Below are 13,306 nucleotides of genomic sequence, written 5' to 3' on the forward strand. Positions count from 1 at the left end.
GGGAAAGAGACAGGGAAGGAGAGAGTGGGGTAGTAGAGTTTCAAATATTCAATTTTAAAAAGGGTATTTTGGAGAAAAGATGTTCATGTCTGGGGTGTATTAAAAAGAAGTGCAAATAGTAACCTCTTTCTTTGGTGGGCCATCCTGTTGGTCCACTGTTCTTGTAACTACAAAATATATATGTATCCTATTAAGTAACCTTATTAATCTGTATTATAAAATATAAAATACAGTACAGGCCTGCACCCTATTGAGTAGTTGATACCCCTCAAAGGAAAAGCTATAGATTTAGCTCCTTCAAAATAAATTATTTTCTTAAAACAGTAAAAACTAACATTTCAGAACATCAGAATTGGAGTCTATGGTTGATACACTGTTTTTTGAATGTTGTTGTATACAACATTCAAACTGTTGATTTATTATCCTCTAAAGTGAATTACTAGTTGGTTGAGAGGAATTGAATTCATAAGAAATACTGTTACATTATGTACATAATAATGATTTCCCTTCACATCTTACAGAACAGGTGTCATCAGTTAAATATGTAATACGGCAAACTAGCAACATATATATACATACATCTAATAATAACAGTTCCTATGACATGACATTGTAGTAAAACAGAACACCAATATTCTGATATCTCTATAAAGCTGCATTCAGATATATTAATCGCTTTCCTATTTTTATTCATTTATTTATACAACAATAGGAGTTCCAAGTTTTGTTTCAAATGGAAATAATCAACCATCATGGAACACAGTAAGATCAAAAGATGGATTAGAAGAATCTCTGGAAAGTCCTCCTGAGATGTGTATTTGTGAGTTACTTCCTCAATTGCATGTAGAACCACCAAAACAGTTGCATGCCAACATCTCTACAACCATGGATGCAATTTGATTTGTGTAAGGCAATGCTGATGAAGTCAGCACTTTCACACGCTTGAATTGGTAAATACATAAGCCAATCAACTTTTATATCTGATATTGTATTCAACAATTTACATATATGACCAAACTATCGTGCTTTTTTCGATTATTTTTTATAAAAAAAAAAAGCCTGGTATAATGTGTCCGGTCAAAATGTATGCAATGATTGAAACCTCATAATACTTCTTGTATGGATTTCTTATTATTGAAACCTAATAATACTTCTTTTTCACGTTTCCTTATTATATATGTATGGATTTCTTCAATTTGCTAATTGAAACCTAATTGTTGTTAAGTGGATAGTGAATTTTATTTAATCATGCACTTGCACACAGAAAACATATGGAAGCATGATTGTAGAGCTTCAAAATATTATGAATGCAAGTTATATATCAGTTAAGTTTGAGCTTACCTAAGTTCTATTAGGAAAAATACTTCTTGCAAGATCCTCATTAATGGCTACAGGCAGTGGCGGCATTTGGCTCATTATGCCAGGCATCTCACTCATGCTGCACAAACATATACTGGTGATCTTCACAAAGCTCGTAGTCGAAAAATTCAAATATGAAAGAAAATGAATATGTATAGTTTAACTTCATTAAAAATTCACATACTCGTTTAGAATGGTATTAATATTGTGCCTTGTGTGACAAAAGAGGTCGATGTTATCCTGCAACTGTTTTTCAAAAAACATAATCATTATTACAGTTAGCAACTGAAAACTAATTCGTATATAAAAATCATATGTGAAAGAATAATACAATGACAACATAACTAAAAGAACTTTGATGATTGACATGTTGATAATAAGATAACCATTCAACATCATGTGGATATGACATCTTTCTTCTATGTCTAATAATTTGAACTTTTCCTAAACAAGATGAGAATTAATCATCCACTAGAAAATCTAAGGAGGTGAATGGTTATCACATTAGATAAGTTGTTAAAAATGGTTAAGATGTTCCAAATTTGTATAGGGCCTAAAATCATCAGCTGCAACGGTGTTTATAAAACAGAACTGAAACATATGATAATTGAGCTTTTCACCTTGTACGTAGATAAATTGGCCGTTATTTGATTAAAAGCTTGAGCATTCTGCTCCATGAGTTGCTTCATGGGCCCACAAATTCCTGAACATATACAAGTATTGATATAGTTAATAAAATAAAATAGAAAATATTTATTTCTCAGCTATGAAAGGTATTTACACACATTATTAGACTACTAGTCAAGAGTGCTAAATTTCAGTCGTAAAGAGATATACAAAATCGGAAATAATGTGGTCGCAAAATGACGAGAGCTTCCATAATCATTTTTAGTAGCATAATTTAAGAAAATAGATATGCTAACCATCATATAATATCCGTTGACTTTGTTCATTAAGGCGTGACATTTGAGAATATGAACCCATGCTTGGGGGAAGCGCCGAATGCAAATTTGTCTGTGATGCTAACTCCACGGGCTTATCCTGAAGAAGCATGACTTTAGAATACTGGTTCTTCAATCAACATTAGATCCTAAAGACATTAATTGATTCAATATATCAAAACTGGAATCCCAATTATGGGATGAACATAAGCATATTTTGTTATTAACATAACATTTCAGTATCATCAATTTACTTGACAAGATAGTTAAGCACATTGAGAGAATTTACAATATATTTATAAAAATGCTCAAATGGTGTTATATAATTCCAAACTGTCATTCATTTATTCAGGCATTTTGAAAACACAGTGAAAATTACTTCAACCAGGTAACCAACATTGCAAAAGAAATTTTATTTTTGATCTCTCGTTTGTGTTTAAAAGGAATTTTTCATAGATCTTAAAACTTAAAGAGGTAAAATATATTTGAATTTCAAAACCTACTTAAAACATCAGGTAGAAAATCATTCTAGATTAACTAGACAACTCTTGGACAAACACTACGTTATACTAAAAATAGTATCTGTACAGAAGCTTCCAAAACTTCACATACTTTTCTGTAATTGATCTTCTTTCCCAGACTATGTTCCTCTGGTTTCCTTCGCTTTCTCTGCAAAAATGATTTAAACAGCATTCTAAGCTTCCATACACAGGCGTTGAGGTGAAAATCTACATGTGTACCAAAGTCCAATGATTAATGAACTATGCTCATGCAGTGCACAATTTTCATTTTTGTGGATGTTACTTTTTACTAGACCCTAGTAAATTTCCAAACGGGAAAAAAATCGAAGGTTATCTTGGTTAATTTTACTAAGAGCCTACCTCCCTCCGGAATAAAATATAAGCAAAAATGGTAACTAAAAAGTTAATGTATCTAGTTAAAAATTAAGACCAAATACATCAACTTTTCAAATACCTTTTTTGCTTATATTTCATTCTAGAGTAGGTATGTGATTATGAGACGAAACATAACCTTTAAATAGGGTTACACAAGTTGTGATCTGCAGTGGCGATTGTAGCCACAATACTGCTGCGGCAGCAACCACAACCATATTCTGGCCCAATCGAAAGTTCCATCGGCTTTATATCCTTTATTTTTCTGCAATTGATGGAACTGATACCATGATAACAACCAAAACCTAAAACCTTTCCTTTAACCACTGATATCAGCATAACTTATACAACCCTTGAGCCAAACTACCGTGCAAAACTTGAGCCAATGCAACAACAGCAAAAACTAAAGGTATAGGAGGATGTGGGGTGCATGAAACAAAAAGCTTTAATTGTGAATGCATTAGAAAGTGGAAGTTCCACTATGCATGCTCAATTTCAAAGTAGTTTATTGCAACATGTTCAAGTGACTTTAATGCTTTTAGAATTTAAAAGTTTCTTATGGACTGGACTCAAAGTGGAAGTTCCACTTTGCATATTCAACTTTCAAGTAGTTATTTGCAAGTTGCAACATTAGTGACTTTAATGCTTTAAAATATAAAATTCACTTCTTTACTCATGCATACAGCACAGTTATCCTTCATAGGCATCATTAAACTATGGACAATGGGAAAAATTGTTGAAAGAAAAGAAGCTTACTGTCAACCACCTACACCTCAAAGCAACATCGCGAACAGTTTTGTCAGGCAACGCGGCAGCAATTTTGATGTACTTCATGATACTTGGCTCATTGGCATAACTAGTCATGAAACATAACAATCATGAAATCAAAAGGTAATGAAATATAAACTATATATAGTAATTGCTAAAACAGAAGTAATTCTAGAAGAGAATAGCATAAAGCCAATCTAATATTTGCAGACAAGCACATAAGAGAATACTTTGGTAGCAGGTCAATGTAAGAAGCTATGAAGCACTGACACATATGCGAATACTGGATACGATACTGAAACATAGACACCGATAATAATTTAAGAAATGAAAATAATTGAATGTATTTACATGTGTATGCGTTGGTGTCATAGGTAAGAAGACAGTTTGGTCTTATGCTTCCTGATTGGGATTGCAGACAGACACATAAGTAATCCACAAATTCAAAGAACTGAAATTATTTGCATCAGAAAGTAAAAGGTAAACAGTCATTTTAGTCCATAAATGTGTAAGGCATTATCACAATAGTCTCTTAAAGTATCAAAATTCCAAAAACTACTCCAAGTGTGTCTTTTCTTAGTAATTTTATGGGTTAATTCACTAATGAAAGATAAATCCAAGTACCAAGTTAATTAACAAAAGACACATTTAGACTAATGAAAGGCATATTAAGATTTTTTTTTTTTGTTGTAATTTCAATACATTGTAGACTATTATGACAAAGTCTCACATTTTAAGGACTAAAATGATTATTTACTCTAGAGTAAACAGAAAACAAGTTACTGTATGTACAAATGTAAGACATCGATGCCAATAAATAAACTAATCAAAAAAAGCTACTTACTTGGCAAGACCCTCCTCCAATTTATACTGTTCATCAAGAGACCATTCAACAGCCAACCCTGTATCATGCTTCAGCCCAGGGACTGAATCAAGAAGAAGTGAAGAAGCAGATGGATTACCACCACCAGCTTGACTTGCAACAGGGTTGCTGTTCATGAAAGCTGAATTCCCAGAATATGACATCCCAGATGAACTACTTAACCCAAAATAATTACCCATTGGAACCATCTCTGACATGCTAGAATTCATACCACCGTGCTGAAATGATATTGCATGTCTGCTAAAAGAGGAATTTATATCTTGATTATGAAATCCAGGGTTTGACTCTGCCTCCATCTTTCTCTTTCCTATTTGTATCTAATGATTTTCTCAGATAACTATAAGCCACAAACAGTACCAACCACCATTTCCAAACAAAAAAGTAATACTAAATTGTAAAAAGTCTTCACCAATTCACTGATTCAGTGTATTCATCCAACTCCAATATCAAATTTGTTTAGATTCTATTTTCATAACAAAAAGAAATAGCCAATATCCAGAGAAAGCTCTACATCAAGCAACCATAGATGAAAACCCTTGAAAAGAGAAATTGGTGATGCCCCAGATGAAAGAAGCAGAACCCACGAGCAAAACACTTCAAAAATCGAAACTTTAGCTAAAAAATGAATAGCCTAGAAAATTAGAGAACAACCCACAAAAATTACAATCGGTGTTGAAGAGAAAAGAAGAAAACTTGATGTTTTAAAGGAGTCAATTATGGGGTTACAAAGTTAAGGAAAATGATAAAAAGCCCTAATAACAGCAAAATCAGACGTGTCGAAACAGAGAGAGAGAGAGAGAGAGAGAGACCTTTTTATTTATGCAGCAACTTTCCGAGTATTGAGTAATTGAATTGAATGGTGCTTTCTTTCTTTATTTTTCACTTTCTCTCTATATACTACAAATACAATGCTATTATTATAATTACTGCACTGATACTATTATACACTACTACCATTTGGCATTTGCTACTACTTTCTGAGTTGAGGGGTATGCTTATTTGCTTTGTGACACACACACACACATTCAATATTCTCTCTCTTTCCTCTCTCTAGAGAAAGAGAGACAAGAGATGGGTTAACAACTCTACCAATAAGGAAGCAGAGAAAGGCAAAAAGGAAAATCCAGTTTAAATAATTAAAAAAGGAGAGAGATAATAATGGATGGTTGTGGTGTGGATCTTGGAATTCACCAACAGTGCGACTCCCAATAAGCATTTGATGCTATTCATTGTGGACTCCACCTTTTCTTTACCCTTCATTACAAAATCAACATAAGTATCTTCAAGAGCACATGTTAATCAAATATACAAAAATGATGTATTTAAATTTGTGTATTTAATTTTTCAAAAATAAATATTTATAAGTTAAATTTTTCTGTTGCTCTTTATTTTATTTTTAAGTTTTATTTTTTTTCTTTAATTAATTTTTATTTTGTTTTTAGTTTCTTAATTATGATTTCATTAGCTATTTTAGTCTTTCAATTTTAATCTATTAATTATGATTTCGTTAGTTATTTTAGTCTTTTTCGTCAATTTTAATAAAAAAAATATTAAGTTGAGTCTAGGATGAAATATGGACTTGTGATTGATTGTTTTAGCTGCTCATACAAAAGTCAAATTTATATTTTTATATATTTTTTTCCTTGTCATCCTCCTCCTCCTTCTTCTAAAGAACTCCTCCTTCTTCTCAAGAATGTAAAATGAAATGAAACTATTGATTTGATATCATCATTATGCTTTTGTAAAATCAAATTAAGTTACTAATTTAAAACCAGCACTATGTTTATGTTGTTTCTAGCACTCCTAATTTGTCTTCTTTTTTATTAGGTCTGAAATATTTTGTAAAGTTCAATGTAGAAACATGAACTCATATTTTTTCAGATCTTATTTTTTTTTTATTTTGTGTTGAATACTTTTTTGGATCTTGTTAAAGTATTTTTTTTTGTTAATTAATTAATTTTTTTTTATTTGGAGTTTATTGGGTTTTTCATGGGTTTGTGAAAAAAATAGTGAGTTTGAATATGTTGTTTTCTCATTTATCTCGCTTGTTCGGTTATAAATTTGGATTTAAATGTGAGTAGTATAAATTTGTTGTTGTTATTATTTTAAGCCGGAGAGGAGGGTGACTCATACAATCTAATCAGACACTAAAATTGATATGTAGCCTCAACTTAATGGTTTTTTATTTATTAAAATTGACTGAAAAGATCAAAGTGACTAATTGAATGATAGTTAAAAGGTCAAAATGAAACAAAGTTAATTGAAGGACCAAAATAAAATCTAAAAAAATGATATAAAAAAAAAAGTAATTTAGCCATATTTTAAATATAATTTTTTTTATCATTTAATGTGTCTTTGGACACTTGCTAATAAGACTATTTTTATTTATTTCCTCTATCTCAAAATATTTCATCTGATTACTATTATAAATAAATAAAAAATATTTTTGCAAATATCAAAAAATATATTTAAGTACAATTAGTTTTATAGATTTCAGGTAAAAAAACAAGTTAAATTTACTAAATTATAAAAATATGAAATATTTTGCATTAAATGAAGGGTATATTGATAATAATAACATTAAATGATTCAAAAGTAGTTAACTTTTGCTTATAATAGTTATCAAAATTTAAGATCTATATTAAATATTTTGCATTAAATGAAGGGTATATTGATAATAATAACATTAAATAATTCAAAAATAATTAACTTTTACTCATAATAGTTATCAAAATTTAAGATCTACTTTTTCTACTTTTAGAAGAGATAGTAAATATTATCATAATTAACTTATCCAACTATAAAAACTCATATTCGAATCCGAAACAATATTGACATTTGTTATGACTTAAAATTAAAAGAAGTATAAACAATATTCTCTTTGTCTCATAATATAAATAAAATGAGTGTTTAATATGTGTTTTTAAGACATTTGATAGTATTTGTTATTCTTTATAGGAAAACAAGTGCTTGTTACACTGAAACTTGAAACTTGTGTAATCATCTCTTTAAATAATCGAGTCTGTTATTAAAACAATAAAAAGTATACTGTGACATTATTTTTATGTGACATTAAATTTTAAAAATAGGAAAATGCTGACAAATGTGTTCAGTATATTGTTTAAGGAAAAAAAGAAGGAAACTTTTGTATGAAAACTGATTAATTTATTACTTAGATATGTGTTTGAGTCAAGACAATTAAATTATTAATTTATTTATTAATTTATTTATTAATTCATTATTACCAATTAAATTATAATTTTATCAACAAAAAATTATGTATCTAATTGAGTCAAGACAATTAAATTATAAATTTATTTGTTAATTCATTACTATCTCTGATCATTTTTATAAAAGACAATTAAATTATAATTTTATCAATAAAAAGTTATGCATTTGATTCATATTATATATCAAATTATAACTTAATTGTCATTAGAAAAAAAACCCAAAGAAAGTACTATAAAAGTATGTTTTTTTCCTTATATTTTATCTTTAAAACATGTAAAGAGATCAATATCTCATAACTTTAAATCTTGTGTTTCTTAATGACTTTATTTTTATTTCTCTCTAAATTAAAATTTCACTTTTATTTAAGTATTTTTTATTAATTTATTTTAATCATCAATTTTTCTTTTCAAAATATGTTAAAGCCATCAACCATTTTCACTTTTATTTAAGTATTTTTTATTTACTTATTTTAATCATCAATTTTTCTCTTCAAAATATGCTAAAGCCATCAACCATCAAAGATAAACATCAATTTCCCATATCTAGGAGACGAGGAGTGTCGTGATAGCATTGGTTAGGAAATATGTATAATTTTATTTTTTTAATGTTGTCTTAGCTCTTTAGGACATAATCCAAAAACATCTTTTCCAAAAAAAGTTAAACAATTACAATATTGTGTAGAAAAAGCTTAGCAATGTTAACTTATCTCTAATCAATTTTGAAAGAGTATTCGCTAGCATTATCCTTTAACTATTTTTATAAATCTGTTTTTTAATGCAAAAGTAAGAATATTATTTTATTTTACTATTTGTTAGTTTAATTTAAAGCACGAGCAAGAAGTACATCAGATGGCAATATGACCTGTGGAGGATTGTCAAAACGGTAATGATCATTATCTACAGATTCCTCCACCCACTTCCTATCTTGGGCTATACCATTGCTGCTCAAGGAATCAAGTTGAAAATCATACCAAGGAATTTCAACTCCAAAAAATAAGAATTAATACTTTATTCGATCAAGACTAAGAACATGTTTGATTTTTGTAATATATTCTTCTTTTTTTGTTTAGTTGGGCTTTAGTTTTATGGATTACAAATTTACAATTATGTAATTTTGACAGTTTTAATTGTTGAAATTCTTTCTTTAAACTATAAAATAACATGATAAATAGATGCTAGATGCTATCATGTTCTACAATCACGCATGCAATTAGAGATAATCACTATAGAATTGATTAGAAATACACCAAGAGAGTTATGCATTGATCCAACTCATAATCAGTCATCTCCCTTTAAACGCTCAACTCTCTTTTTCCACTCATAGTGTTAATCTCAATTTTCTTTCATGTGAAAAGAATTGCTATATGGACCGAAAACAAATTCGTTGAAAACACATGAATACACATTTGACCAATCAAGTTTTCCATATAAAATCAACACTTTCACAGAAAAATGGAGATATGTGTTCAACATTAACCAATCAACAACATTCGTATGTCTTGGTCTCGTGCCATACATCATTTTTCAAAATTTAATGTACTGAAAAATATAAAACTGTCAAGTAACAGACAAAGTAGAAGGCAAAAGTAACTAACTAATGTAATAAATCCAATGTAATCACTATTTTTTAATTTTTGACGCCATTAACCTTTCAAAAAAAATATAAAATACAAAATTTCAAACAAATTAGTGGTCTTTTTCAACTTGCATTCAATGGAGTTTTATTTTTTCTTAAATATATAAAAACAATACTTACCACCATGATGTCTCTTATGAGAATGGAGTAATCTACCACCTTAAGCCCTATTGCATAGCAATTGTATCCATGTATACTTCTCCATATATAATTTGCAAAATTTTGTCGTTTGCAAAATCAAAATGTCAACTTTTCATTATTTGGGGGAGAGTAAGAATTGGCAATTGTAAAATGACAATATAAATAAGACTAACATATTATACTAAAACAACATATAAAATGAAACAGATAGAGTATTTGATAGGTTTCTAGAGTTCTATTCCAAAACAACACACTCCCTTTTTTAATTAACTTAAATCCAAATGGTTGGTTGAAGTGGATGTAGACACTGATGAACTCTTAATCCAAACCAACTGATTAACTCTTAACCCAAACCAGTTTCAAATAAAGTAAATAAATACTTAAGGTAAGAAAAAAAGAAGATAAGGTGCTAATATTTCTGTGTTTGTTTGATTTTTCGTTTTTACTGACAAAATCACATTACGTAATTATGTCAACTTCACCGTGAAATTTAACATGCAGTTAAATTATTGATAACCATTAAGCCATGACACATTAAATTTAAGGTCTCACAGAAAAGACAGATATTAGATTGCATTGTAGCATTAGCTATAGCTAGCCTAAGGAAAAAAAGAATAAAAGAAACTAATGATCCAAAACCTGAAAGGATTGGTCTCCACTTCATTTGTAAGCTAAATCTTGGACATGAATCCATATCCATTAATTACCTCTGACCAACACGAACTCACAAAGCAAAGCAAGATATTAAGAATGTATGTCTTTACAACATTATCACTTAGTCATGTATGAAATATTATCCCCGACATGCAGTTAAATTATTGATAGCCATCAAACCATGACACATTAAATTTAGTTTCACAGAAAATGCAGATATTGGATTACATTGTAGCATTAACTATAATTAGCCGAAGGAAAAAAAGAATAAAAGAAACCAATGATCCAAAACCTTAAAGGATTGGTCTCCACTTCTTTTGCAAGCTGAATCTCGGATATGAATCCATATCCATTAATTACCTCTAACCAACATGTACTCACAACGCAAGATATTAAGAATGTATGTCTTTACAACATTATCACCTAGTCATGTTCGAAACAAATAACCAATTCATGAAAAATCAGAATGCATATATAGTCTCTATAAATATTGACTCGTAAAAAAAAAAAAAGTTTCCAATCATATGCTAAGATGTTCTTCCCTTGGCAAGCTTTGAACAGTATCCGACCATCTACCAGGTGAATGATCACTACTATTATTAGATGAAACATGAGCTTCCCCTCTTGCATCTCTAATCATCTTTAGAACTTCTCTCATTGTAGGTCGATTCTCTGGCACAAGTGAGACACATGCCATTGCAATGTTCAAAAGAGCCTGAAGCTTCTCTTCAGATGATTCATTGCCCGATGAGGCAGGATCGTCCCCGGACTCAGTCTCTTCTTCGCGCACCGACCGAACCCATCTAGGTATATCCGAACCGTGCGCCTGAACAAGGTCTTGGTAGGGTGTTTTGCCTGTCAAAAGCTCAAGGAGAAGGACACCAAAGCTGTATACATCAGCAGTTTGAGTTTGCGACCTGTGAAAACTGCGGCACTCGGGCGCTCTATAGAAGAAAGAAGTGGCACTTGGTTCGTCCATTGAGTCGGGATTGAGGAAGACGGTGAGACCATAATCAGTGAGACAGGACTCAAAGTCAGCACCAAGTAACACATTAGAAGATTTAAGGTTTCCGTGTGTCAAGCCGGGGTTTTGGTGGATATAGAGAAGGCCTGTTGCTAAATCTTCTGCTATTTTAAGACAAGATGTCCAGTGAAGAGGCTTTCCCCCACTAGATGTTTTTGATCCTGCATTACATTACAGTCATTAATTTGTCAACATGGCCTCTGTTAATTAGTTATATCACTTAAATATATCAGTTTGAAATCAATGTCAATATGCAGAAATTTTCATTTTACTTTTCCTAGTAGCAAAAGAAATCATGAAGTTGTTTTTAACAATTTAGAATGCTATCTTGATTTAAAATGTTTGATTCTTCCAAAATGGTCAAATAAAAAATACAAACAATTTCAATCATATCATCAAACCTGCATAATGAGTAAAGAGTAAAAAAGTTCACTAGAATTAATTAAATAAAGAAACAAAGCAAAATACACGTGAGGATCCTGCAATTGGCATGATTGGTTACTTTCTATTCTTGGATATAATTATTTCATCATTATTTCTAATAATTATTACTATTATATGATGAAAAGAAAGGCCGATTTGTTGATTTGTTAAATGCTCTTCCACAAAGCATTTTATCTCATCTTTTACATTAATGAACAACAGGGTTGCTCCATAGTTACGTATATATATAATGTTTATGCTTTATGCTCACCTTTATGCATTATCTAGCGAAAAGATAACACTTTTCTTTTATAAATATATCTATAACTATAGACAACAGCTTTTAAAATTTACAAAATTGTGGAAGGAAACACCATTTATGTGTCCAACATCTATCTTTCCGTCATCATTAAGGGCAAGGAGTCTCTAACTTTCACTTCTCTACCTTTCTCTATCTTTGTCTCTATCTCTCTTGATTTGTTTTATCTTACATTAATTTCCCTCCATTTTAAATATCACCATCCCTCATATTTTACTTAATTTTTGCCTAAAGTCACTCTACATTTCCCTCCAAAAAGTAGAGGATTCAATTTTCACATGTACTTTGGAAAAGAAAACCTGTAAATAGGGATATTATAGAAAGGGACTCGTGGTTTAGTTACCAAAAATTAGAAGAGACAGCAACAATATAACCAAGAAATCGAATTTATCATTGCCATTGGAATGAACATTTCAACTACCACAACGATCCATCATGTAATGCAATTCTAGCAATTTATTTATCCCACTTTTAATGTTGCAGATATTATTTGATTATTTTTTTATGAAACCTAATCATTTAATATTAATAAATTTTTGCAATAAGTTTACACTAACAGACAATTTCAACCAATTATTTTCAATAATTTAACAATTATAGTACTAGTTAATTAGCTACTACATAATTTATCAAAGTTAGGATTAGATAATTGTGAAGTACGTAGCTGTAGACTAAGCAGAAACTCGATGAACTATCCTTTAATTTTTCAACGGTTGAATTGAGTGGGACAACACTAACATGGGGTCACAGTCATAAATGAGTTGTCAGATTCAGATGACACACATACACCCCTTCATAAAGTCCTTAATTACATTAGTAAACAGTACGGCATGGAAAGCAACATCTTTTGTCTCTATTATCTGTTCACCTAAATCAATCTATGCGAAAGGGAAGCATAGATATTATTATATTGGATATCAGAGGAGGACCCCATTACCAAAGGATAATCAACTTTTAGGACACACTCAGTCTACCTTTTCAGGATCAAAACTAGTACATACATATAATCATCGCTATGTGATTTAAATCCATTCC

General features: G+C 30.3%; 2 protein-coding genes across 7 annotated transcripts in view; both read right to left on the reverse strand.

The window, feature by feature from the left end:
- Positions 1 to 664: 664 nt before the first annotated feature.
- Positions 665 to 6,028, reverse strand: LOC101514814 (uncharacterized). Of its 5 annotated transcripts, none has more exons than XM_073370090.1 (9): positions 5,654 to 6,026; positions 4,806 to 5,438; positions 3,950 to 4,049; positions 2,913 to 2,969; positions 2,283 to 2,400; positions 1,980 to 2,062; positions 1,544 to 1,605; positions 1,342 to 1,438; positions 665 to 941 (listed from the first exon to the last, which is right to left on the reverse strand). In XM_073370090.1, exons 2-8 carry the CDS (start codon positions 5,138 to 5,140, stop codon positions 1,342 to 1,344), a joined length of 852 nt encoding a protein of 283 aa, XP_073226191.1. In that variant the 5' UTR covers positions 5,141 to 5,438; positions 5,654 to 6,026; the 3' UTR covers positions 665 to 941. The 5 variants fall into 5 exon arrangements, with proteins under 5 accessions (XP_073226191.1, XP_012572712.1, XP_012572711.1 ...); XM_012717258.3 differs by having other exon boundaries at positions 4,806 to 5,475; XM_012717257.3 differs by having other exon boundaries at positions 665 to 980; positions 4,806 to 6,028.
- A 4,745-nt stretch (positions 6,029 to 10,773) lies between these two features.
- The window catches only part of LOC101515586 (inactive leucine-rich repeat receptor-like serine/threonine-protein kinase At1g60630), a 6,536-nt gene continuing 4,003 nt past the window's right edge, over positions 10,774 to 13,306 (reverse strand). For both annotated transcript variants that reach the window (XM_012717261.3, XM_004505709.4), the window contains exon 3: positions 10,774 to 11,690. In XM_012717261.3, coding sequence (XP_012572715.1) covers positions 11,026 to 11,690 — 665 coding nt within the window. In that variant the 3' untranslated portion in view covers positions 10,774 to 11,025. The remainder of the gene's footprint in view (positions 11,691 to 13,306) is intronic.

The sequence above is a fragment of the Cicer arietinum genome, chromosome 6, assembly GCF_000331145.2.
Source record: "Cicer arietinum cultivar CDC Frontier isolate Library 1 chromosome 6, Cicar.CDCFrontier_v2.0, whole genome shotgun sequence".
Lineage (NCBI taxonomy): Eukaryota > Viridiplantae > Streptophyta > Magnoliopsida > Fabales > Fabaceae > Cicer > Cicer arietinum.

Bases quoted from the DNA above. Each gene is read 5' to 3' on its own strand.
- LOC101514814 (XM_012717257.3), bottom strand. From the start codon at position 5,140: ATGGAGGCAGAGTCAAACCCTGGATTTCATAATCAAGATATAAATTCC. The intron at 2,401-2,912 runs GTATGTGAAGTT...ATGCTTCTTCAG, and splicing joins AGAAGATCAATTACAGAAAA to GATAAGCCCGTGGAGTTAGC. The intron at 1,606-1,979 runs GTGAAAAGCTCA...TTTGAAAAACAG, and splicing joins CCAATTTATCTACGTACAAG to TTGCAGGATAACATCGACCT.